Source organism: Zingiber officinale, chromosome 10A (genome assembly GCF_018446385.1).
Source record: "Zingiber officinale cultivar Zhangliang chromosome 10A, Zo_v1.1, whole genome shotgun sequence".
Lineage (NCBI taxonomy): Eukaryota > Viridiplantae > Streptophyta > Magnoliopsida > Zingiberales > Zingiberaceae > Zingiber > Zingiber officinale.
The window spans coordinates 78,140,635-78,164,417 of NC_056004.1; the positions used below are offsets into that span (position 1 = coordinate 78,140,635).

At 43.9% G+C, this 23,783-nt stretch overlaps 2 protein-coding genes across 2 annotated transcripts; both read left to right on the plus strand.

Moving 5' to 3' along the window:
• The first annotated feature begins 1,063 nt into the window (after positions 1-1,063).
• LOC122027884 (U-box domain-containing protein 12-like) lies at positions 1,064-2,758 on the plus strand. The gene is made up of 2 exons (XM_042586900.1): positions 1,064-1,609; positions 1,688-2,758. Exons 1-2 carry the CDS (start codon positions 1,113-1,115, stop codon positions 2,574-2,576), a joined length of 1,386 nt encoding a protein of 461 aa, XP_042442834.1. The 5' UTR covers positions 1,064-1,112; the 3' UTR covers positions 2,577-2,758.
• A 6,658-nt stretch (positions 2,759-9,416) lies between these two features.
• Positions 9,417-11,704, plus strand: LOC122026716. The gene is made up of 3 exons (XM_042585443.1): positions 9,417-9,858; positions 10,300-10,910; positions 10,976-11,704. The coding sequence occupies exons 1-3, from the start codon at positions 9,417-9,419 to the stop codon at positions 11,702-11,704; spliced, it is 1,782 nt and encodes a 593-aa protein (XP_042441377.1).
• The last annotated feature ends 12,079 nt before the right edge of the window (positions 11,705-23,783 follow it).

A 23,783-nucleotide genomic window follows, 5' to 3' on the forward strand; every position in this document is an offset into this window, starting at 1 on the left:
GCACAATAATTGAGTCAACGGGCTCGGTGCATCCGAGGGATGAGATACTGTGAAAGAGTACACCAGCGGAGAGAAGGACGTGCGCGAGACGCTTCTTGGGACGAGAAGCTGGAGTGAAATTCTGCTCAAGAATAAGGTCAGAGTTGGATTCGGGTGAGTTCAACTCTGGAAATTCGGAGGATCACCCAAGCGACTGGAGAAGAAGCCAGCCACCGGAGAAGACGCCGGACGAGTCAACAGTTGGCTGACTAGTCTGGGCACCTGGACCATCTAGTCCGGGAACCCGGACCACCTTGGCACCAGTTAGACACCATTTTCGGTATGTTACAACGTGGATCACTTTTGGGTCCACGTCAGCAACAGTCTGGGCTCCTGAATCAGTAAGTGCCTGAAAGTGGATAAAACCTTATATAAGTGTCGTTGTGAAGTCGTTGAGTTGAGATAAATTTGCCACACTGAAGGTGCCCGGATTATCATCCAGGCGCCCGGAGTCCACTACGTCAGCAATGGATAGATTTGATTAGCGGACTATAAATAGAGTTCTAGTTTACCTAGTTTCAAACAACACTTAAAGAGCTGTCAACGTCTTGTACGAGCTTTCTCCGCCTCCGACTTATGTCGAAGGAGTCTACTTAAAGAGCTTCATTTACCTTGAATTAGCAACCTCCCCGATTACAAATCAAGTAACCTTTTTATCTCGTATTTCTTTCCACTATTGCATTTATTTTTTATTGTTGAAGTTAATGCTGAAAGAAAGAGAAAGATATTTTGATTGTAATTATAGGATTATTCATCCCCTCTAGTTGGTCATAAGAGACCAAGAATATCAAGAAAATTTTTAACGATCATTATGTTAGGATAAAATATTTTGATTAAATAAGATAATTTGAAATGAATAATATCATTTTTGTTTCAATAAAAAATAATTTAGCAATGATGAAACCTTCTCTTAACTTTTGTTTTTTCTCTTTTATAATAAACTTAAAAAGAAAAATAATTTCTATTTATTCACCTCAACTCTCAAGCTTCCACCTTCTCCTGCGTTTTCTCCGCCTCTGCCTTCTCCCCAAACTGAAGGTGACGGGCTTGACGGCCGACACCGCCCCGCCGCCATGGCTAGATACGCGCACCCCGACGCAGCCGGAATCTGCCTCTGGGCATCCTTCTCCCCTTCCCTTCTCACCCGCCGCCTTCTCGAGGTCATTGCCTGCGGCGGGCCCCGCCCCCGGAAGAATGACAAGGAGCCAGCCTCCCTCCTCCCGGTTCCCGGGAGACGCGGGCGGCTCATCGAACTGCTTCAGGCGGATCCCTCCGAGTCCAGCTCCGATGAGGAGGCGGACGCCGAGACGCAGCTAAAGGTCGAAGCTTTTCAGGAGCTCCAGCGCGTGGTGGACCGGCTGCAGCTCCACGGGAGCAATGCCTGCGGAGACAGGAAGGGCGAGGCGGCGGCGGAGGTGCGGAGGCTCGCGAAGGATGACCCTGAGGCAAGGGAGACGCTGGCGATGTTGGGGGCCATTCCGCCTCTGGTCGCGTTGCTAGACTCCCAGGACTCCGATGACCAAACCGACGCGCTCTACGCGCTGCTGAATCTAGGCATCGGAAACGAGTTGTAAGCCCTTCTTCTTGCCCATCGTTGAATTCGAGATCGAAAACTCGTGTTTTTATCGGCTAGAGCATCCCGTTTCAGGAACAAGGCGGCGATCGTGAAGGCAGGCGCGATTCACAAGATGCTAAGCTTGATCGATTCCGGCCCCTCCCAAGCGGTCTCGGAAGCAATCGTCGCCAATTTTCTCGGCCTCAGCGCGCTGGACTCGAACAAACCTGTCATCGGTGCCTTAGGCGCGATCCCGTTCTTGTTATCCGCCTTCCGGAGCTGCGCCAGCAGCCCGACGGCGAAGCAGGATGCGCTCCGTGCCCTGTTCAACCTCTCTATTGCCTCCGCCAACCTACCCCTCCTCATCGACTCCGGCCTCGTATCCGCCCTCCTCGCTTCCATCGGCGACATGGAAGTCAGCGAGCGCGCCCTCGCAGTGCTCTCCCACCTCGTGTCCTCCAGCAAGGGGAGGCGAGCCGTGGCCCGCTGCACTACCGATTCATTCGCCGTCCTCGTCGACGTCCTCTGGTGGAGCGATGCTGCGGCGTGCCAGGAAAAGGCCGTGTACGTGCTCATGGTGATGGCGCACAAAGGGCACGGAAGCAGGGCTGCCATGATCGGTGCCGGGGCCATATCCTCCCTCCTGGAGCTGACGCTGTTAGGGACCCCGCTCGCGCAGAAACGAGCGTCGCGGCTACTGGAGATACTGACGGGGGACAAGGGGAAAGGGATGTCGGAAGAAGGCAGCAGCTCCTGCATCTCGTCGGTCTCGGCCCCGCAGTGGGGGGCTGCGTCGGCGGAGGCGAACACGGACGAGGGAATGAGCGAGGAGAAGAAGGCGGTCAAGGATCTGGTGCAGCAGAGTCTGCAGAGCAACATGCAAAGGATCGTGCGGAGGGTCAATCTTGCCCAAGATTTCGCGCCGTCTGAGCGTTTCCGCGCGCTCACCGCCGCCTGCACTTCCAAAAGCTTGCCTTTTTAGAGAGAAGAACAACTTCCGTTTGTTCGCCATCATCGAGTTTATTGTCTTCCTGATTCAAGAACATAAATAAATAAAAAAAAAATCTTCTTCTTGTTCTGGTTCTTCCTCCTCGCCAAAGATTGTAGTATAGGAAGAAGAACCGATTCAAAGTTCAGATTTTTATCATTGCAAATAATCGCACGAGCTCCATTCTGTAATCCCTGTCAGTGTTGTTAGTGATCTCAGAACTGTTCTGCAGGCATTCATCATTTACCTTGTGAAAAATTAGTGCGGAATTCCAGTCGATCAATTGGGGCTCAGAAACAGTGATCCAAGTTTCCTGCCACCAGAGAACTTGTGAACGTGAACATGCTGGAAATGCCAATACTCATCGGTCGCAAAAAAGTTAGTCTAATGATTAATATGGTCGTATAAAATTTTTTCATTAGTCATTTATTTTTTAGTTACCTGCCCTATTAAAAAAGAATAAATTTTGTTGGTCAAAATCTGGCCAGCTAGAAATCTTTATCTCCTAATTAAAATACATATAATTAATGTGATCATATGAAATTACTAAAATACTTATACATATGAATACATGTATATATTTTAGCTGACCAGACTCTGATCATTTAATAATACCCTTAAAAAAAAATACTAGTAATTGGAATAGGCCGCAGAGAGAGGTTTGGCAGCCCCATGTGTTTGAGAGAGAGATTGAGGAGTTTGGTTTTCAACGAAGGTCAACCATGTCCAGTGCAGCAGAGTCGGTGCTGATGAAAGTGGCTGTTGTCTGTGTGCATGCCTCGTAACTTTTGACCGATTGGCAATCACTGGAACGAATATGGCACAGAGGAGCTGCAGCGGAATGCCTAGGAGATAGAAAGTCAAGTTAGGTGCCAGCATTGACTGCTATTTATGTGGCATGAATGAAAAGGATCTGGTGCAGCATAGTGATGGAGCATGAAGTTGATGCATCAATCTTATTCCATAGCGTTGACTGCTATTTAATCCATGCTACATTTGTTAGTGATGTTGATGCGAAATGGTCAGCTTGAATTTATGTTGTATTTGAAATATTAAAGGCAGAAGATACTTTGTTTTTAGTATTATTATCGAAAGAACATTTCATATACACTGACCCAATTGAAATAGCATTAACTAAAGATACGGGAAGCAATTTTGATTACGGTAATTGAAGAGTCAATTTTTTTTTAATCCAGTGGAAGGGGCTTTTTATTTTATTTTATTTTATTTATCCAGATGTTTAACTTTTTCAATCCATTAATTCTAGAGAGACGAACAATCTTATCCCATAAAAAATTGGATAAATCTAAGACGCTCAGATAGGTTATGGAAGACAGTTCGTCATCACGAGCGATTCGAACATCATAGGCATATGAGTTGCCCTATGAGAGAATCTAACTCTCATTGTATGAAACTTGTCCTACTTTTTAGCATCACATCATGGTCAAACAGATCCAATTGAAACAACATTAACTAAAGATATTGATTCCGTCCGAAAGTTAAGTCGGAAAAAGACGGACCGTGCTGTTGTTGGTGTTGACGGAAAGTCACTGCAAAGCCGGGTCGATCTGGCACCCGCCGGGACAGCCTACACGAGCGGATGACGGGGAGTGGTGATGAAGCACGGGTCCTGCGCACACTCAGACGAGCCTACGAGTCGTTAGAGACCAGAAATCAGGGAAAAAGTCCCCGGATCAGGCCCTCCGACGTTCAAGTCAGGTACTTTTTTCCCCAGAAGCACAGAGAAAGGACGAAAAGTGAAAGACGAGTGTGAAAAGACGAGTGTGTGTACCTGCGTAGGGGCGAAACTTCCCTTTTTATACTGCTGTGGACGTTTCTGGAGTTTGGCGAGTGTCAGGGAATGTTGGGTGTTAGGCCTTGTCTGGCGGTGATTGACACGGGGCATCCTCTTATAGGTCGAAGGAGGAATCTGGAGGTAACGAGCCCTAGACCGTTAGCATATTCCCTGACACGCTGTGATTATTCTCTGACGGGTGGTTACAATTCCCTGGCTTGCTTGTCGTGTAGTGTATGCTTGCCTCGACCTGTTAACCCTGGACTGGGTCTTTGTACTTGCCGACCCCTACCTGTGGGCATAGACCTGTAGCTAACTTGTACTTGTCGTATCGCAAATCCATATCTGCATATTCAACCCTGTCCTGCACGTCTTGTCTCGTGAACTACTGACCTGCCTTGTAAGCTACTGACCTTCCTTACCTCGTATAGAGACTTGTACACTTTAGTCTGGTTCCGATTATCCTATCTCCAGACATGTATGCCTCAGTTCGATTCCACTTATCCTGACTCCCGACCTGTACACCTCCGTTCGATTCCGTCTGTCGCGACCTGTATGCCTTGGTCTGTGTTTCCCGACCTACACGCTTTGATGCATGTATCCTGCGCCGCAAAGCTATAAGTCCTGACCTGTATCCTTGGCTGGCCCATACCGACCTGTATGCTTTGATCCATGTATCATGCGCTGTAAGGCTATAAGTCCTGCCCTGTATCCTTGGCTGGCACATCCCGACCTGTACGCTTTTGTCCAGATGTCCTGCGCCGTAAGGCTATAAGCCCTGTCCTGTATCCTTGGCTGGCACATCCCGACCTGTATGTTTTTGTTCAGATGTCCTGCGCCGTAAGGCTATAAGTCCTAACCTGTATCCTTGGCTAGCATATCCCGACCTGTACGTTTTGATCCATGTATCCTACGCCGCAAGGCTATAAGTCCTGACCTGTATCCTTGGCTGGCACATCCCGACCTGCACGCTTTTGTCCATGTGTCCTGCCCATGTGTCCTGCGCCGCAAGGCTATAAGTCCTAACCTGTATCCTTGGCTGGCACATCCCGACCTGCACGCTTTTGTCCATGTGTCCTGCTCATGTGTCCTGCGCCGCAAGACTATAAGCCCTGACCTGTATCATTACTTTTGAGTTCCTACTCGACGCGTAGGCCTAACCTCGGATTAACACTTGTGCTTGACTAGGACCATCTTATAACTCGACCCTTCGATCTCCACGTAGGTCGGATTATTGACCTCCCTGTAGGCTAGACTCTTGACCCCCACGTAGACCTGACTTTTGACCGCCCCGTGAGCTTGACTTCTGACCCTCCCAAGGGCTTGACTTCCGACCACATCATCTCCTTGACCCCACGATCATGCACCGTATCACAAGCCTCCCCCTCAAGTCTAGTCGAAGGAGGCTCCAGTCCGACTGACTAGACCCCCGCCCCGTTTACCTGGTTGCACTATGGCTACTTTTTCCCTCCTTGAAATTCCTCCTAAAAGATTGGCTAACTGAAGAGCACCATCAAACTTATTAAGGAAAAACTGGCTCAAGCTCAAGCTCATCTGGCAAAGAGGAATCACGCCTCGGGATCTGGATCTTGTAATGATAATGTGAACTGACAAGTGTTCTTCAACCTTACTCAAATAATACTCCGTCTCTCTTTATCTTCAAGGTTGTGGGTCTGTATTTCAACTTTTTATTAAAGAATATTCCATGCGGTGCTTGCCTTCAAAGTTGAGGGTCAGTATTTCCTTGTTTCTTATAGCACTGTGTTCTATAGACCTACCACTCCCAGGAAATTTGCTAGAAAAGAAAACTTAGGAAATATGATCTACTTACCATACCCTTTTCTTACCAAAAAGGATGAGAAAGTAGTAGTTTGCATGGACTTGCCTGTTCATACCCTCGTATTGGCCATAGAAGAACGACTGCAGATCTGTTGAGCACGAAAATAGACCATGCAAATTTGTGTTGAGGCAAAAGGAAAAGATACTGACCGAGAAAGTCGCTAATCGTGAGGGCAGACTCACTTATAACTCGCCCTGAGGTGAGAGTCTGGGACACTGACCTGAAAGGTCATTGGGCGTGAGAACATGTTCACTTATAACTCGCACTAGGGCGAGAGTCTGGGACACCGACTTGGACGGTCGTTGGGCGTGAGAGCATGCTCACTTATAACTCGCGCTGGGGCGAGAGTCTGGGACACCGACCTGGACGGTCGTTGGGCGTGAGAGCATGCTCACTTATAACTCACACTGGGGCGAGAGTCTAGGACACCGACCTGGACGGTCGTTGGGCGTGAGAGCATGCTCACTTATAACTCACATTGGGCGAGAGTCTCAGACCCGACCTGAGGCCAGGTCGTTGGGCGTGAGCATGCTCACTTATAACTCGACCGGGCGAGTGGGACACCGACACAGATGTCGTTGGGCGTGAGCATACTCACTTATAACTCGCGTTGGGGTGAGAGTCGGGACACCTGGACGGTCGTTTGGTGTGAGCATGCTCACTTATAATTCACTGGAAACTCACGGGGTGAGAGTCTGGCACGTGAGCATTCTCACTTATAACTCGCACTGGGTGAGAGTCTGGGACACTGACCTGGACGGTTGTTGAGCGTGAGAGCATGCTCACTTATAACTCGCACTGGGGTGAGAGTCTGGGGCATCGACCTCGACGGTCATTGGGCGTGAGAGCATGCTCACTTATAACTCGCACTGGGGCGAGAGTCTGGGACACCGACCTGGACGGTCATTGGGTGTGAGAGCATGCTCACATATAACTTGCGTTGGGGTGAGAGTCTGGGACACCGACCTAGACGGTCGTTGGGCGTGAGAGCATGCTCACTTATAACTTGCACTGGGTGAGAGTCTGGGACACCGACCTAGATGGTCGTTGGGCGTGAGAGCATGCTCACTTATAACTTGCACTGGGGTGAGAGTCTGGGACACCGACCTGAAATGTCGTTAGGCGTGAGAGCATGCTCACTTATAACTCTCACTGGGGCGGGAGTCTGGGATACCGACCTGGACGGTCGTTGGGCGTGAGAGCATGCTCACTTATAACTTGCGCTAGGGCGAGAGTTTGGGACACCGACCTGGACGGTCGTTGGGCATGAGAGCATGCTCACTTATAACTCGCACTGGGGCGAGAGTCTGGGACACTGACCTGGACGGTCGTTGGGCGTGAGAGCATGCTCACTTATAACTGCGCTTGGGCAAGAGTTTGGAATGCCGACCGAGAGGTCGTTGGTTGTGAGAGCATACTCACTTATAACTCGCGCTGGGGCGAGAGTATGAAAATACGGCTGGGAGGTCGTTGGTCGTGAGAGCATGCTCACTTGTAACTTGTGCTTAAGCGAGAGTCTAGAATGTCGGCTGAGAGGTCATTGGATGTGAGAGCATGCTCACTTATAACTCACGCAAGGGTGAGAGTCTTGCAAGTCAACCGAGAGGTCATTGATCGTGAGATCATGTTTACTTATAACTCGCGCTGAGGTGAGCATTTGGGATGCCGACCAAGAGGTCGTTGGGCGTGAGAGCATGCTCACTTATAACTCGCGTTGGGGCGAGAGTCTGGACAGCCGATCCGGAGGTCGTTGGGCGTGATAACTCGGTCAAACGGCACGAGAGTCTGGAGTCTTCGTGCGAGAGCATGCTCACTTATAACTCAACCAAATGGCATGAGAGTCTTTGACACTTAAGCACGAAGGCTTTACTAGCTTATAACTCAATCAAACGGCGCGAGAGTCTTGGACACTTAGGCATGAGGAGCATGCTCACTTATAACTCAGGCAAACAACACAAGAGTCTGGGACACTGAGTTGTGAGGCATGCTCACTTATAACTCATCCATTCCGGGCGAGAGTCTGGACAGCTTCGCGTGAGAGCATGCTCACTTATAACTCGGTGAGAGGTGAGAGTCTGGAACACTGATGCGTGAGAGCATGCTCACTTATAACTCGTGTTGGGACGAGAGTCAGGGACACCGACTTGGAGGGTCGTTGGACGTGAGAGTCTGCTCACTTATAACTCGCACTGGGGTGAGAGTCTGGGACACCAACCTGAAGGGTCGTTGGGCGTGAGAGCATGCTCACTCATAACTCGCACTGGGGCGAGAGTCTGGGACACCGACCTGAAGGGTCGTTGGGCGTGAGAGCATGCTCACTTATAACTCGCACTGGGGCGAGAGTCTAGGACACCGACCTGGAGGGTCATTGGGCGTGAGAGCATGCTCACTTATAACTCGCACTGGGGCGAGAGTCTGGGACACCGACCTGAAAGGTCGTTGGACATGAGAGCATGCTCACTTATAGCTCACACTAGGGCGAGAGTCTGGGACACTGACCTGGATGCCATGAAGAAATTCTTCTTGGCTGGTCCAGGGGTCAGATTAATAATTGCAGACTGACCTGGAGATCGTTCCTGAAATTCCCCCCGGGTGTTGTACTGTAGATGCCTAGCCAGCTACGCGGTACTTGGGATATTTCCTGCAAATATCTCAAGTAAATTTAATTAGACCAGTGTTTACTTATTTTTTAACCTTAAGGAGCGCCAAATTCAAATTCTTGCCTCAATTCGTTTTCTCTTCTCTTTCCCGAGGTGGCTTCATAATCATGACGTGTGGCCTTGCTTTTCCCGAGGTAACTGCATGGTTTCCTCTCCTGATGATAGTCTTCACGCCGAAATGTAGCCGTACAAAAATCTCTCTTCCTGATTCCCTTGTCACATCCATCATTAAGACCTTTTTAATGTCTTTCTAGGGAAATGACACGTGTCCCACGAACCCTTGTCGCCACTGTAGCTGATCAGTGCCTTTTAGCACACGACCCTAGATCCGACGCCTCACAGCATCATTCCTTTTCTCCTTTTCGAGGCTCCCTAGGGTTTTGGCTTTATAAACCCTAAAGGTTGTCCACCATCGCCTTCTCACCTTGACATCCGCTTTCTACTCTGTTGCTTTCTCTTGCTCTGTCTCTTGAGTTCTTCTTTGATTGTTATTTGCAAACGCTTCTTCTCTTCGTCTTCGTCCTCCTCCTTACTCTCCAATGGCGGAAGGTAACATGGCACCCTGGTATTCGTATTACATTTCCGACTTAGATGATAGCGATTTAGCCCAGATTCAGGAAAGCCTGCACCTTACGACTGATTACCAACTGTGTGCTCCCAGACCGACTGAGCACCCTTCTTCCCCTCCCAAGGGCTTTGTAACGTTCTTTAAGGACCAACTGTTGGGAGGTCTCCGCTTTCCTCTTCATCCTATTTTCTCTTCTTTGAGTCAGTACTTTAGGATCCCTCTCTCACAGTTCACGCCGAACGTTATTCGTGCCATCTGTGGCATGGTCATCCTCTATAGGGTGTACCAGATTCCTCTGACCGCAGAACTTTTCCATCATTTCTATTCGCTGAAACGCTCCGAGCCTGACGTGTTCATGGTGCAGTCCAGGGTCGGATGTAAATTTTTCTCCGATATGCCTTCCTCCAACAAAGGTTGGAAGTCTCATTTTTTCTTTATCCGGCTGCCCGAGTTGGTGACCTGGCCAACCCAATTGCATTCTGCTCTTCCCTCCCCCTTTGAGTTGCGCAACCATACCCATCATCCTACCTATCATGCTGCCTCCGAGAAAATACAAGGAGTCCAACTTCTCCTTTCTGTGATACTGCGAGAATGTTTTTTGCACTTCTTCGGACTCAGCCTGGTCCCGACAAATATAGGAGCTCCTTTTGGTAAGATGTTGCTCTTCCTTCCGTCGGTCTTCACTAACTGAAGTATTTCCTGTTTGCTTTGCAGAGGTTTCTATGTTTCGGGCTTACTCAAAGGGATCAGCTCGAATGCCTAGTGATCTTCTGCAAGCTGTGGGTGATGAGGTTGCAAAGGGCATGGCTGCCCCTTCGGCAACTTCCTCTCATGAAACCACGGAGGACCTTCAGAATCCTCCACCCCACTATTTCTGTCGGCGGTCCCTTATGAGGCTGGCCCCGCAACTCTGAAGCTCATTGAGGAAGAGCGGGCTACCTCTCCTCCTTCGGACAAACGCCTGCGGCTCCAGCGCAAACGTAAAAGAGTCGCGCCTTCAGTCCAAGCTTCTCCGCTTCACCCGCCCGAACGGGCTTCTTCCAAGCTTCCCAAAGTCCAAGTGCTAACACCCAGAGTTCCAGCTCAGGAGTCCCCCCAGGTGGCGGAAGTCCCGACCCTTACTCCCATCCGGGTTTTGGCTCCGGAGCAGGCCGATCCTTCTGCTGGAGACCAGCCCGGGAGCTCTGCGACCCCTTCCTCTATTCCGACCGCTTCCTCCCCTTCAGCCGCCCGCACCAGGGGACGCTCTCAGAGGAACGAACTGGATTTCATTGCCTCCTGGTGTCTACCCTCCGAAGCTGAATCAAATCCCACAAGGACTTCAGTAGAGGCAGATGTCCCTCCGGTCCGTGGCAGAATCCATCTACAAGGTGAACTGGCAGCCCTTTGGCGATCAACCAACGAGCAGTTCCGTGAAGGCTCTCGATGGGGGAGTCTGGATTTGGCCTCCCGACACATCATATCGGTGGGTTTTCCTTTTCTAGACTTAATTCGTACATTATTGCTGATTTTATTCTTTTTGCCGGATAGGCTTGCTCCAGTGGCCTGTGCTTGACCCATTTTGCCGCTAATCTGCTCCAGGAAATTGAGTCGCTGAAGGCTCGCATTCAAGAATCGGAGTTGCCGTTGACTCCCCGTGACCCGTTTGACCCTTTGGATTCCTATCTGTACGCGGTCAGGGAGTCCACTCAATCTGCCCGGAAACTGGTCCAGGAGTCCACTAAAAAAATAAAAGAGCTACAAGCGGCCTTACAGGCCAGTTACTCCAAGCTGAATTTGAAGGATCAATGTCGTCATCAGCTGGCGGACGAGTTGAAGGAGAAGGACTCCAAGCTGGCCGCTCTTACTGTAGACTTGAAGGCACTCCAGGAATCTAACAAGCTCATACAAAAAGACCTGGAGGTTGCTCGAGCGGACTTGGTAGCCAGTGCTGACCGGGAGAAGATTGGTAAGACTCAGCATGATCGGGATCAGGCCACCATCAAATCTCTTAAGGCCGACCTTCTCAAAGCACAGGCAGAGGCTTCCACTTTAAAGCAAGAGAAGGCACTAGCCCTGGCCTCTACAGAGGAAGTGAGGGTGGAGCTGGTGGAGTACAGATCAGGCGAAGGCGCACATCTCGAAGCTTACAGGCTCTCCTACATTAAGTCTCCCATGTTCCAGGAGAAGATATTTTCACCGACCGGATGCTCTGCTATGGGGGTGCGGGAGCAGTGCGCCAACTGTTTGAGCAAGGACTTCTTCGCTCCGCCCCCCTAGCTGACTTCCTGAACAGGGAGCACATGCTGGAAGAAGTTCCCGATGAAGCCTTCCCTTCTTTCGTGGACGACGATGATTTCCTGACTATCCAAGCACCTCCAAGTGATGTAACTCCCCCAGATCCCCAGCCTTGATGTTAAACTTTTTAATGTGTAGTCCTCTGGAAATTGTTTTTGTTTGAAGGTTATTTATTTTTGGGAAATCTCCCGATCTGTCATTTCCCGATCTGCCGTTTCTCGATCTACCGTTTCCTGAGCTGCTGTTATCCGCAATCACTTAGGTTTACGAAATTTCTCATCTATTATCCTTTTCTTAAGCATTCCGTTTCTGGTCTCCCGATCGGGGACCTGCCTGCTTCCTGCCTGGCGATCTGTTTGTTCCCCGACCTGCGATCTGTTCCCTCTCCGATCTGTGATTTATTCTGAGTTCGATGTTCTGACTCGACGCTCTGTTTAATGATCCTGCCCTGGAACTCTGCGCGCTCAATACCTCGAACTGGCTCCGTTCTTTCCCGAGGTAACTCATGATGCCCCTCGTACTTCCCGCCACTTACTGTTTCCCGCCTCTTTTTCCGCACTTCATTTTCTGTGCCAATCGTGCGGCTCGCTTTTGTGCGAATATTCTAAACTGCCTTTACTGGGAGCTGTTGGATGGCCATTTGACCGTTCTGCCCTCGTGGGCATCGGCTATAAATGGGTCGCCTCCGCTTCCTCAAGGAACTTTTCGTCTGCTTCTTTCTGCTACTCTCGCTTCCTTGCTCTCTCCGGTTCATTGACTCCTTGTGCTCTCTGCCCCCTACCTCCTCCTCTTGTTCCTGGCTTCCATTTAACTCCTCCTTATGGCCTTTCCTAACATTATCTTCCCCCCTGGAGTCTCTACTTTCGATGGTATGGATCTGGATGATCTTCGCTTCACCTATGAGATCTCCCGAGACATACATATCATCATTCCCAACACATTGTACCAAGCCTCTACTCCTCCGACAGGTTATGTCACCTTCTATAAGGAACAGTTCGTGGTAGGGCTTCACTTTCCTATCCATCCTCTGTTCTCCGATGTCAGTCGCCATTTCCGAATTTCTTTGGGCCTGCTGACCCCTAATTCCATAAGGCTTCTATGCGGCTTCGTGGTTCTGTGCGAAGTTTGCGAACTTTCCTGGTCTGCTTGCCTATTCCACTATTTCTTCACTCCTCGCCAGCATAGTGAGGGTCTGTTTCACTTTCAAGGCCACACCCGGACCACCTTTTTCTGCCCCATTCCCTCCTCTGATTCGGCTTGGAAGGATAAGTATTTTTTTCTCAAGTTTCCTTCCGCTGTGGAGTGGCCCACTCGCTGACAGCGGATCCTTCCTGTAATACCTGACCTGGGGAACTTCAGTAATGATCCCCTATTCACAGACGCCTTGGCTCAGTTTGGGTGTTGGCGATTGGACTTAACGAGATTAATTTCCAAAGAGGTATTGTCTTTCTTCAGGCTGAGTCGTATCACGTCTTTCGAGCTACCTCGCTCCCTGGATAAGCTTTATTTGACCTGGAATGACTTCACTGTTGTTCAATGTGGTAACTACAATTTTAGTTTCTATGTGCAGCCAACACACTACTCCGCACATCAGAAGTTCAGCCTCTCCCACTTAGCGAGCAAGAAATAATGCGCAGGGGCCGAATCATACTGGATAGGAGACTACTTCCCCATTCTGCACCCGCTCGGCTAGGGGCGATTAACACTGCCACTCAGTCGGTCCCTCCAACAATGCCAAGATCTTCCGTCAGACCGACCCCCTGACCTTCTTCGGGGTCGGGGGACATTCCCTCGGCCAGTCCTTTCTTCCAAGCAGCATCCCGGACGTCCTCGTAGGCCCGTCTTGCTGTTGACCCTTCCAGAACTACTGCACCTTCTTTGGCTTGGTGATCACGATCGTCGCCTGAAGGCTTTGACTCAGACGACCAACCATTGGCTCACAGGTCTCGTCGCCGCCGAAGGTATGTTGAGCCAGACCTTGATGCGGATAGTCCGTCCGTTGAACCAATCCCTCCGACCCAACACGTTCCAGATCCCCCTATACTTGTCAACAGTCCTGTGATCGCTGCGGACCTTCCTTCCGTACGTGTAAGAGAGCAGGCTCCACCTTCTTCGCAACCCGCTTCTTCCTCCGTGCCTGTCGATGCTCCTTCATAAGTGCCAGGCGACCCGACAGGTCCTTCAACTACCCCCTCCCCCCCACCAAATAAATCACAACCGGGACCATCTCACCCGGCTTCTCCCCCTCCTCCTCATCCTACGGCTTCACAGCTACAGAGCCTTTCTTACCATCGGTATTATTCTACCAAGCCTTCCGAAACAGGGTTGAGGCAACAACAAGATGCCCCCACCAGTCGTCTTACTTTTAGAGGTGAACTAGCCACCTGCTGGGAGCAGAGTTTTCAGCTGATGGAGAATCTATCCGTACCTGACAGGATGGATAGGTTTTCTGAATTGTATGTCCAGGTGAGCTCCACCTCTTCATGCGACAAAACTTCTTCCCTTCTTAAACTCTTACTTTCTTAGCTCAGGCTCATGCTGAATCAATGATGATAAATCAAATGCTTCACCTTAATTATCATCGTAATAAGTTATTATCAAATAGGGTAGCTGAGCTGGAGTTGCAATTGAATGATCCTTCAGCGGCCGACCGTGCTCAAAGAGCTGAAATAGAAGCCCTGAAGAGGGCCAACGCTCAACATTGCCAGGCTTTATGGACGGCCGACCAGGAGCTCCAAGCCCTTCGCGAAGACAAAAATCGAGCTGAGGGTCTCCATAAGAAAAATGTAGATTAGATGACCCAGGAGCTAAAATCTAAAGAGGCCCTCCTGCAAGAATAGAGCCAAACTCTGGAATCCCAGACCGCCGAACTAGTTGCCCAGAAAGCTGAGCTGTCTCAGGCCCGTTCTAGCCTTGTTGGAGTTACCTCAGCTCTAGACATATACAAAGCAGGGGAAGATGAACGCTGTAGGCAGAGCCGAGAGGTCTACCTGTTAGGATGTATACTAAAAGCCAAGATTTTGGTATAAACATTTATCTAGAAATAAGAATCACATTGGTCAAATGTCTACATTTATGATAAATGTAGTTGTTCAATTAATTTATATTGTAGATAACATGGTGTGTGGTGTCACACACAGAAGATCATGTTATCAGTACCTTATAAATTATAAATAGTAGCTCACGACCAAGATGGAAAGGAACAGACCATTAGAAGGTCGTAGTGTAATTAGGTATTAGTTTATCTTAACTATATAATTATACTAGTACACTTAGAGTGTATTGAGTAGGACCATTAGAGGTCGTTTCTTTTATACTGACTTTATAAAGGAACAAAGACCTCAGTTATTATGGAAGTGTGTGCTCTTAATCCTAAATAATAAAAAGCACATATATTTGATATTTACTTCTTTAATTTATCAATGGGTGAGATTTAGTTCGATAAATCAATAAGCCCGATAAGTTGGGAAATGATATCACTTATAGTGTGTGTTGTTGATTATAGAAGGAAACTGTGTCCTAGTAATCTAGGTTGAGAATGTCCTCAAGAGGAGCTCATAAGGATTGTCATGTTAAACCCTGCAGGTGGACTTAGTCCGACATGACGATAAGGTTAAGTGGTACTACTCTTGGAGCTAGATATTAATTAAGTGAGTTGTCAGTAACTTACTTAATTAGTGGACATTTGTTATCTTAAACACAGGGAGACTAACACACTCATAATAATAAGGCGCCCAAAATGTAATTTGGGATTGGTGCGGTAGTTCAATAATAGTTCTTTAGTGGAATGAATTATTATTGATGAAATTAAGTTGTGTGTTCGGGGCGAACACGGGATGCTTAATTTCATCGGGAGACTAAAACCAATTCCTCCTCTCGGTCCCTATCGTAGCCTCTTGTATATAGAGATTTACACCCACCACATACCCACCTTCTTACCCATCCAATGGGGCCGGCCAAGCTAGCTTGGAACCCAAGCTAGGGCCGGCCAAGACCAAATGGATGAGCCAAGTTGGTGGCCGGCCAAAGCTTGGGTCCCAAGCTTAGGTGGCCGACCACTAGAATATTAAAAGGGTTTTTTATTAAAATTATTTCTTATGTGGATATCATGATTTAAAAGAGAGTTTTAAAATTAAAATTTCCTTTTATAGCTTTCTACAAAAGATTAAGAGAAGAGATTAATCTCTTTCCTTATTTGTAGATTAAAAGGATAGTTTTAATTTTTAGTTAAAACTTTCCTTATTTGTAAATCATCCACATGTTTAAAAGAGAGTTTAAAAATTTGAAATCTTTCCTTATTTGTTGATTAAAAGGTGGATTTTAAATTTTAAGAAAACTTTCCTTTTTAAACATGTTCATGATTTAAAAGAGAGTTTAAAAATTAAATATTCTCTTTTATAAGTTTCTACAAAAGATTAAGAAAAGATTTGATATCTTTCCTTATTTGTAGATTGAAAAAGATTTTAATTTTTAGAGATAACTTTCTTTTTATCCACATGTTTAAAAGAAAGATTTTAATTTATAAAATTTCCTTTTTATTAACCAATCATGAAGGGATAAAAATTATTGAAAAATTTTATAAATTTCCGGAAGCAAATAAGGAAGTTTTAATTTGTGTTTAAAATTTTATTTGCTTGGAGATTTGTATATGGCCGGCCATTGTAAATTGAGAAGAGAAAAATTATTTTTAATTAAATAAATATTTCCTTTTCATGGCAAAAGAATTAAGGAAGTTTTTATTTAAATTTCCTTATTTGCCAAGACCAAGGATTATAAAAAAGGGGGTAGAGGTGCCTTCATGGGTGAACGACTCTATTATTTTTCTCCCTCTTTTCTTCCTTGGTGTGGCCGGCCCTTCCCCTTCTCTTCTCTCCATCCTTGTGGCCAAACCTCTCTTCATCCTTGGAGATCAGGTGGTGGCCGGATTTTAGCTTGGAGAAGAAGGAGAGAAAGCTTACATCCCTTGGAGCTTGGTTGGTGGAAAAAGATCTTCATCTTTTGGAAGCATTGTGCTTGGCCGAAACTTGAAGAAAGGAGAAGAAGGTGCTTTGGTGGTTTCTCATCTCGGAAGATCGTTGCCCACACAACGTCCGAGGTTAGAAGAGGAATACGGTAGAAGATCAAGAGGTCTTTCTAAAAGGTATAACTAGTATTTTTCCTTTCCGCATCATACTAGTTATTTTAGGAAATAATATTAAATACAAGAGGCATACGATTCTAGTATTTCGAATTTGTTGTCGATGTTGTGTTCTTTTTATTTTTTTTCTTTTCCTTATGATTTGATTGTTCTTTTCGGTTGACCTAAAGTTATTTAAGGAAATTAAATATTAACTTTCCTTAAAAGACTTTGTCTAGTCGGTGGTGGTTGTTCCCATATCCAAGAAGGCCATGTGCCTTGCCACGTCAGTACTGGGAGCCAATTTTGGAAACTAATATTTAATGAAATTAATAACCTAGGTGATTTGGATCAAACGTGTTAAGTTTCGCAGAAGATCCAAGTTAAAACCTAAAACAACAAATAGATTAAACTTTGGATCAAACGTGTTAAGTTCCGCAGGCGATCTAAGTTTAATTTAAAACAACACATGGTAGCTAGGAAAAGGTTCAGACCTTTGTACAAAAATTTTGTACAGTGGAACCATTAGGTTTTCCGAGTAGCAACCAACAATTGGTATCAGAGCTAGGGTTTTGCCTCTGTGTATTTGGTATTAGTTTAATTATGCACATGTCATACATAATTTTGGCAGGATAATAGTAGGATGTGCTAACTTTGTGGATGCAGGATCCAACTATTATGGCTTATAGATATTGTGTGTGTAATTGGACCCTTGGACATGTCAAGGGTATTTTATTGTGTGTGCATGATTGTATTATAAAATACAGCAGGAGCTGTATTTAGTTTTATTAGGATTTTTTTTTGATCTAGTTACATGTACATTCCTTTTATGGAATATAGGATCGATGGATGTAAATTTTATTTTATGTTCGATCTAGTTTACATGTACATTCCTTCGAGGAATATAGGATCGAAAAATGTAAAATTCTATTTATGTCACGGATCGAATCTTGCAAGGCGTGGAACCTTTTGAGGACCAGAGGCGCAGCGGAACAAGGAGCAAGATGGATGCGACAACTAGACCCGGTGGCGGTGGCCAAAGATGGCAGCAGCTAGGGTTGGCGACACACAGAGGATAGCGATAAATAAAAAGTCATAATAGTTGAAAATTAGTTTTTTTATTTATTGCTTTTTATGTTGCGTTGTGTGTGCTTGTTAGTATGCATGCTAAGTAGGCTAGCATAGTCAAAATTCCTCACTTTAAATAACTAAGTGGGAGAGGGATTTATTTTTAAATAAATTCCATGGTCTCCATTACTGGTTTATAAGTGATGCAACAAGCTTGCGCGTTGGCTCTGAGTGCCTTCCTCCATATCGGATGAGCTTGTTTGCAGATCACTAGATTAAACTTCCATTTTGGATGACTATAGGAAGTTAATTAAGAGCGTGTGATCTTCCCCATCGGAAGGGGCACAATCTTATTAATGGACTTAGTGTCAAGTAATGGTATACACTTAGGCACGTCTAATAGTATCCTCCCCATCGGAGTCACTGCTATTATTTGTGTGACCGAAGAAAACCAACTATTAATTTATCAAATAAATAGGTTGACAAGATAATAAAATTAAAAACCCCTCTTACAAATGTTTGTTTTTGTATATGTCCACACTATCGTGGCTTATAAAATTCAACGGTGTTTGAGGTAATTTTATTTTGTCATAAAGATTTATTGACAAGATAATTAATGGGTAAAACCCTCCACTTACAAATGTTTAAATTTTGTATACGTCCACACTATCGTGGCATGCAAAATTTACGGTGTTTGAGGTGTTGGTGAATTTAAATAATATTGTTTGAGGAATCAATGTTATTTTAAATTCAAAAAGTTTTGACCAAATATTTGATCAAAGACATATCAACTATTAATTTTATTCGTCATAAAGTAAAGTTGACGAGATAATAAAATTAATGGATAAAATCTCCTCTTTGATTTTGTATACGTCCACACTATCGTGACATACAAAATTCATGGGGATTTTAAGGAATTGATCTTGACCAAATATTTTTGTGACTCTTAGGATTTAAAATGTTTGTCAATCCCCTAGTTGTTATACTATAGAAAAGACTTAGTAGTTCCAATTGTAATGATTGGAAATAGGACTTGGACATTAAGGTTGAGTGTCTTCTTAGAACTAAGAACAATATAGGTGTATTTAATTCATTAGTTGAAACATGTTTAATGGTGTTATCTACCAGAACCTGGAGTGTGGATACAGATGCCATTAATCATGTCTGCAATTCATTGTAGGGTTCCAGGAAACCCGACAACTAAATGAAAATAAAAACACCGTCCACATGGGCACTACTGCAAAAGTAGTAGCTGTTGCAGTGGGAGAGGTTTATTCTCTAATGGGAATAAAATATGGATTATTAGAAATTGTCTTTACATACTAAGTTTAGAAAGAACCTGATTTCAGTTTCTAAACTATTATAGAATAGATATTGTGTCTATTTTGATAACAAAGTTGTTATCAAGAAAAATAGGGAAGTTATCTATTCTGGTATGTTGGTTGACAAATTATAATCCAACAACTCTCACGATGCAACAAATGGAAATTAGTAACACATCTTCTAACTTTAAGAGAAAGTAACCTTCGGAAATGAACCAATTATATCTTTGGCATCTAAGGCTAGGTTATATTAACTTGAGTAGGATTCATTGGTAGCTGATGAACTTTTGGGTTCATTAGTAGTGGAAATCTTTCCAACCTGCGAGTCTTACTTGGAAGGAAAAATAACCAAGAAGCTTTTAAGTCTAAGGGGTATGGAGCCAAAGATATATTGAATTGGTTCATTCTGATTTGTGTGATCCTATGACTATCCAGTCAAGAGGTAGTATCGAATATTTCGTCTATTTTATAGACAACTATTTAAGATACAAATACATTTACTTAATGTGCCGTAAGACTAAGTGCTTTGATTAGTTCAAAGAGTATAAGGCTGATGCGGAGAAACGTTAAAGTAAAAGTATCAAGTCACTATGGTAAGATCGTAGTGGCAAGTACCTCTTAGGACAATTTAGGAGTTACTTATCAGAAGTAGGGATTCACTCCCAACTAACTGCACCTGGTACACCCCAACAGAATGGTGTAGTAGAAAGAAGGTATAGGACTCTTATGGAAATAATTAGAATGATGATGAGTTATTCAGAAAATTACCAAGTTCGTTTTAAGGATATACTCTGGAAAAGAAAGTGAACAAAGTACCTTCCAAAGTCAGAACTCTCTACTCATATAGAATTGCTGAATAGGCGTAAGCCTATTTTGAAGCATATTCGGATTCGGGTAGTCCAACACATATGCTGAAGAGAGACAATGATAAGCTGGATAGGAATTCACTTATTTATGGGTTATCCTAGAGAAACGAAAGTAGGTTTATAGTCTTAAAAATCAGAAGGTCATTGTTAGCATCAATGACTGATTTTTATAGGACTATATAATGAACCATAAGCCCATAAGTAATTTGTTCATAATAAAAGACACGTCTAATCTAGTACCAATTGTACAAGATGAAATATCACAAGAAACTGCAACACGTATCACAAATGATACACAATTACAGAAAGTGCCTCGTCGTAGTGGGAGTGTTGTTATGCAACCTAAAAAGATTCATGTTTTGGGAGAGTTTTTGGACTCGATCCCTGGAGGACATGAACCTGATTTCCGGACATATGACGAAGCACTCCAAGATAAAGATGCAGCATCTTGGCAAAGAGTAATGAATAACAGAATTAGAATATATGTATTCTAATAAAATCTGGAAGCTTGTAGAACCACCAAATGGTGTAAAAGCCTTTGGGTATAAAAAGGTCTATAATAGGGAAAGAGGGAGGTAGAAACTTTCAAAGCAAGGCTTGATGAAAAAGGAAACTTTTTCATTGGTAGCCATGCTTAAATCTATCTGGATTCTTTTATCTATTTGGCAAGTGGATATCAAGACAGCATTCCTTAATGGAAGTCTTGAAGAAAGCATCCATATAAAGCAACCAGAAGGGTTCATTGCAAAGGGCTAAGAGCATCTTGTGTGCAAGCTCAATCAGTCTATGGACTGAGACAAAGCTTCAAAGGTCTTGGAACATCCGGTTTATCAAAGTTATCCAGACCTATGGATTTATTTAGTAACCGGATAAGTCTTGTGTATACAAAAGGTGTGATGGAAACGTGGTGGTATTTCTTATACTATACGTAGATTACATTTTTGATAGTTGGAAACAATATCAAGGTGTTATCGGAAGTAAGGGTATGGTTGTCCAAGCAATTCGTTATAAAGGACTTAGGAAAATAAGCACATATTCTTGGGAACAAGGTTCACAAGAAAAGAATGTTGTGCTTATCTCAAGCTTTATATAACAAGCTCGTTTTAGCATGCAAAACTCCAAGAAAGGTTTTCTACCTTTTAAGCATGGAGTGTCTTTATCTAAAGAGATGTCTCCGATGACATCAAAGGAGATTGAGGACATGTAGACAGTTCTTTATGCTTCGAAAGTTAGACAGCCTAATGTATGCTATACACGAGATCAGAAATCTGTTTTGCCAAGGGCATAGTTAACAGATATCAAAGTAACCCTAGACAAGGACATTGGACTGCAGTAAAGCATATATTAAAGTACCTTAGAGGCACTAGAGATTATATGCTAGCTTACAAGGCAGTTAATTTGGTCCCTATGGGTTGCACGAATTTTGAATTCCAATCAGATAGGGACAATAATAAGTCAATCTCGGGGTTTTGTGTTTACTTTAGGAGGAAAAGTCATAACTATGGAAGAGTGATAAGCATAGGTGTTTTTCTAGACTCCACCATAAAAGCTGAGTATATGGCAATCCTCTGAGGTAGCCATAAAAGCTAAATGACTCAATAACCTCAAGATGGACTTAGATATGATTTCTGGTTTGTCCAAAGATTATTACAATTCATTGTAATAATAGTGGTGCAGTAGCAAACTCGAAGAAACCATAAGTTTATAAGGCAAGAAAATGTAATAGAGCGCAAGTACCACCCAATACGAGAAATCGTATAAACGAGAAGAAGTTGTTGCTGCCTAGATTGCATCAAGTGATAACCTAGAAGATTCTTTCACTAAAACCCTTAAGGCAAGAGCTTTTGATGGGCATGTTGAAGGCTTGGGAATCAGATATATGGCAGCAGATATAGCAGCTTAGTCTTTTAGTATAAGTGGGAGATTGTTAGGATGTATACTAAAAGCCTAGCTTTTGGTATAAACATTTATCTAGAAATAAGAATCACATTGGTCAAATATCTACATTTATGATAAATGTAGTTGTTCAATTAATTTATATTGTAGATAACATGGTGTGTGGTGTCACATACAGAAGATCATGTTATCAGTACCTTATAAATTATAAATAGTAGCTCACGACCAAGATGGAAAGGAACAGACCATTAGAAGGTCGTAGTGTAATTAGGTATTAGTTTATCTTAACTATATAATTATACTAGTACACTTAGAGTGTATTGAGTAGGACCATTAGAGGTCGTTTCTTTTATACTGACTTTATAAAAGAACAAAGACCTCAATTATTATGGAAGTGTGTGCTCTTAATCCTAATATAATAACAAGCACATATATTTGATATTTATTTCTTTAATTTATCAATGGGTGAGATTTAGTTCGACAAATCAATAAGCCCGATAAGTTGGGAAATGATATCACTTATAGTGTGTGTTGTTCATTATAGAAGGAAACTGTGTCCTAGTAATCTAGGTTGAGAATGTCCTCAAGAGGAGCTCATAAGGATTGTCATGTTAAACCCTGCAGGTGGACTTAGTCCGACATGACGATAAGGTTGAGTGGTACTACTCTTGGAGCTAGATATTAATTAAGTGAGTTGTCAGTAACTTACTTAATTAGTGGACATTTGTTATCTTAAACACAGGGAGACTAACACACTCATAATAAGAAGGAGCCTAAAATGTAATTTGGGATTGGTGCGGTAGTTCAATAATAGTTCTTTAGTGGAATGAATTATTATTGATGAAATTAAGTTGTGTGTTCAGGGCGAACACGGGATGCTTAATTTCATCGGGAGACCAAAACCAATTCCTCCTCTCGGTCCCTATCGTAGCCTCTTGTATATAGAGATTTATACACACCACATACCCACCTTCTTACCCATCCAATGGGGCCGGCCAAGCTAGCTTGGAACCCAAGCTAGGGCCGGCCAAGACCAAATGGATGAGCCAAGTTGGTGGCCGGCCAAAGCTTGGGTCCCAAGCTTAGGTGGCCGACCACTAGAATATTAAAAGGGTTTTTTATTAAAATTATTTCTTATGTGGATATCATGATTTAAAAGAGAGTTTTAAAATTAAAATTTCCTTTTATAGCTTTCTACAAAAGATTAAGAGAAGAGATTAATCTCTTTCCTTATTTGTAGATTAAAAGGATAGTTTTAATTTTTAGTTAAAACTTTCCTTATTTGTAAATCATCCACATGTTTAAAAGAGAGTTTAAAAATTTGAAATCTTTCCTTATTTGTTGATTAAAAGGTGGATTTTAAATTTTAAGAAAACTTTCCTTTTTAAACATGTTCATGATTTAAAAGAGAGTTTAAAAATTAAATATTCTCTTTTATAAGTTTCTACAAAAGATTAAGAAAAGATTTGATATCTTTCCTTATTTGTAGATTGAAAGAGATTTTAATTTTATTTTTATCCACTTGTTTAAAAGAAAGATTTTAATTTATAAAATTTCTTTTTTATTAACCAATCATGAAGGGATAAAAAATTATTGAAAATTTTTATAAATTTCCGGAAGCAAATAAGGAAGTTTTAATTTGTCTTTAAAATTTTATTTGCTTGGAGATTTGTATATGGTCGGCCATTGTAAATTGAGAAGAGAAAATTTATTTTTAATTAAATAAATATTTCCTTTTCATGGCAAAAGAATTAAGGAAGTTTTTATTTAAATTTCCTTATTTGCCAAGACCA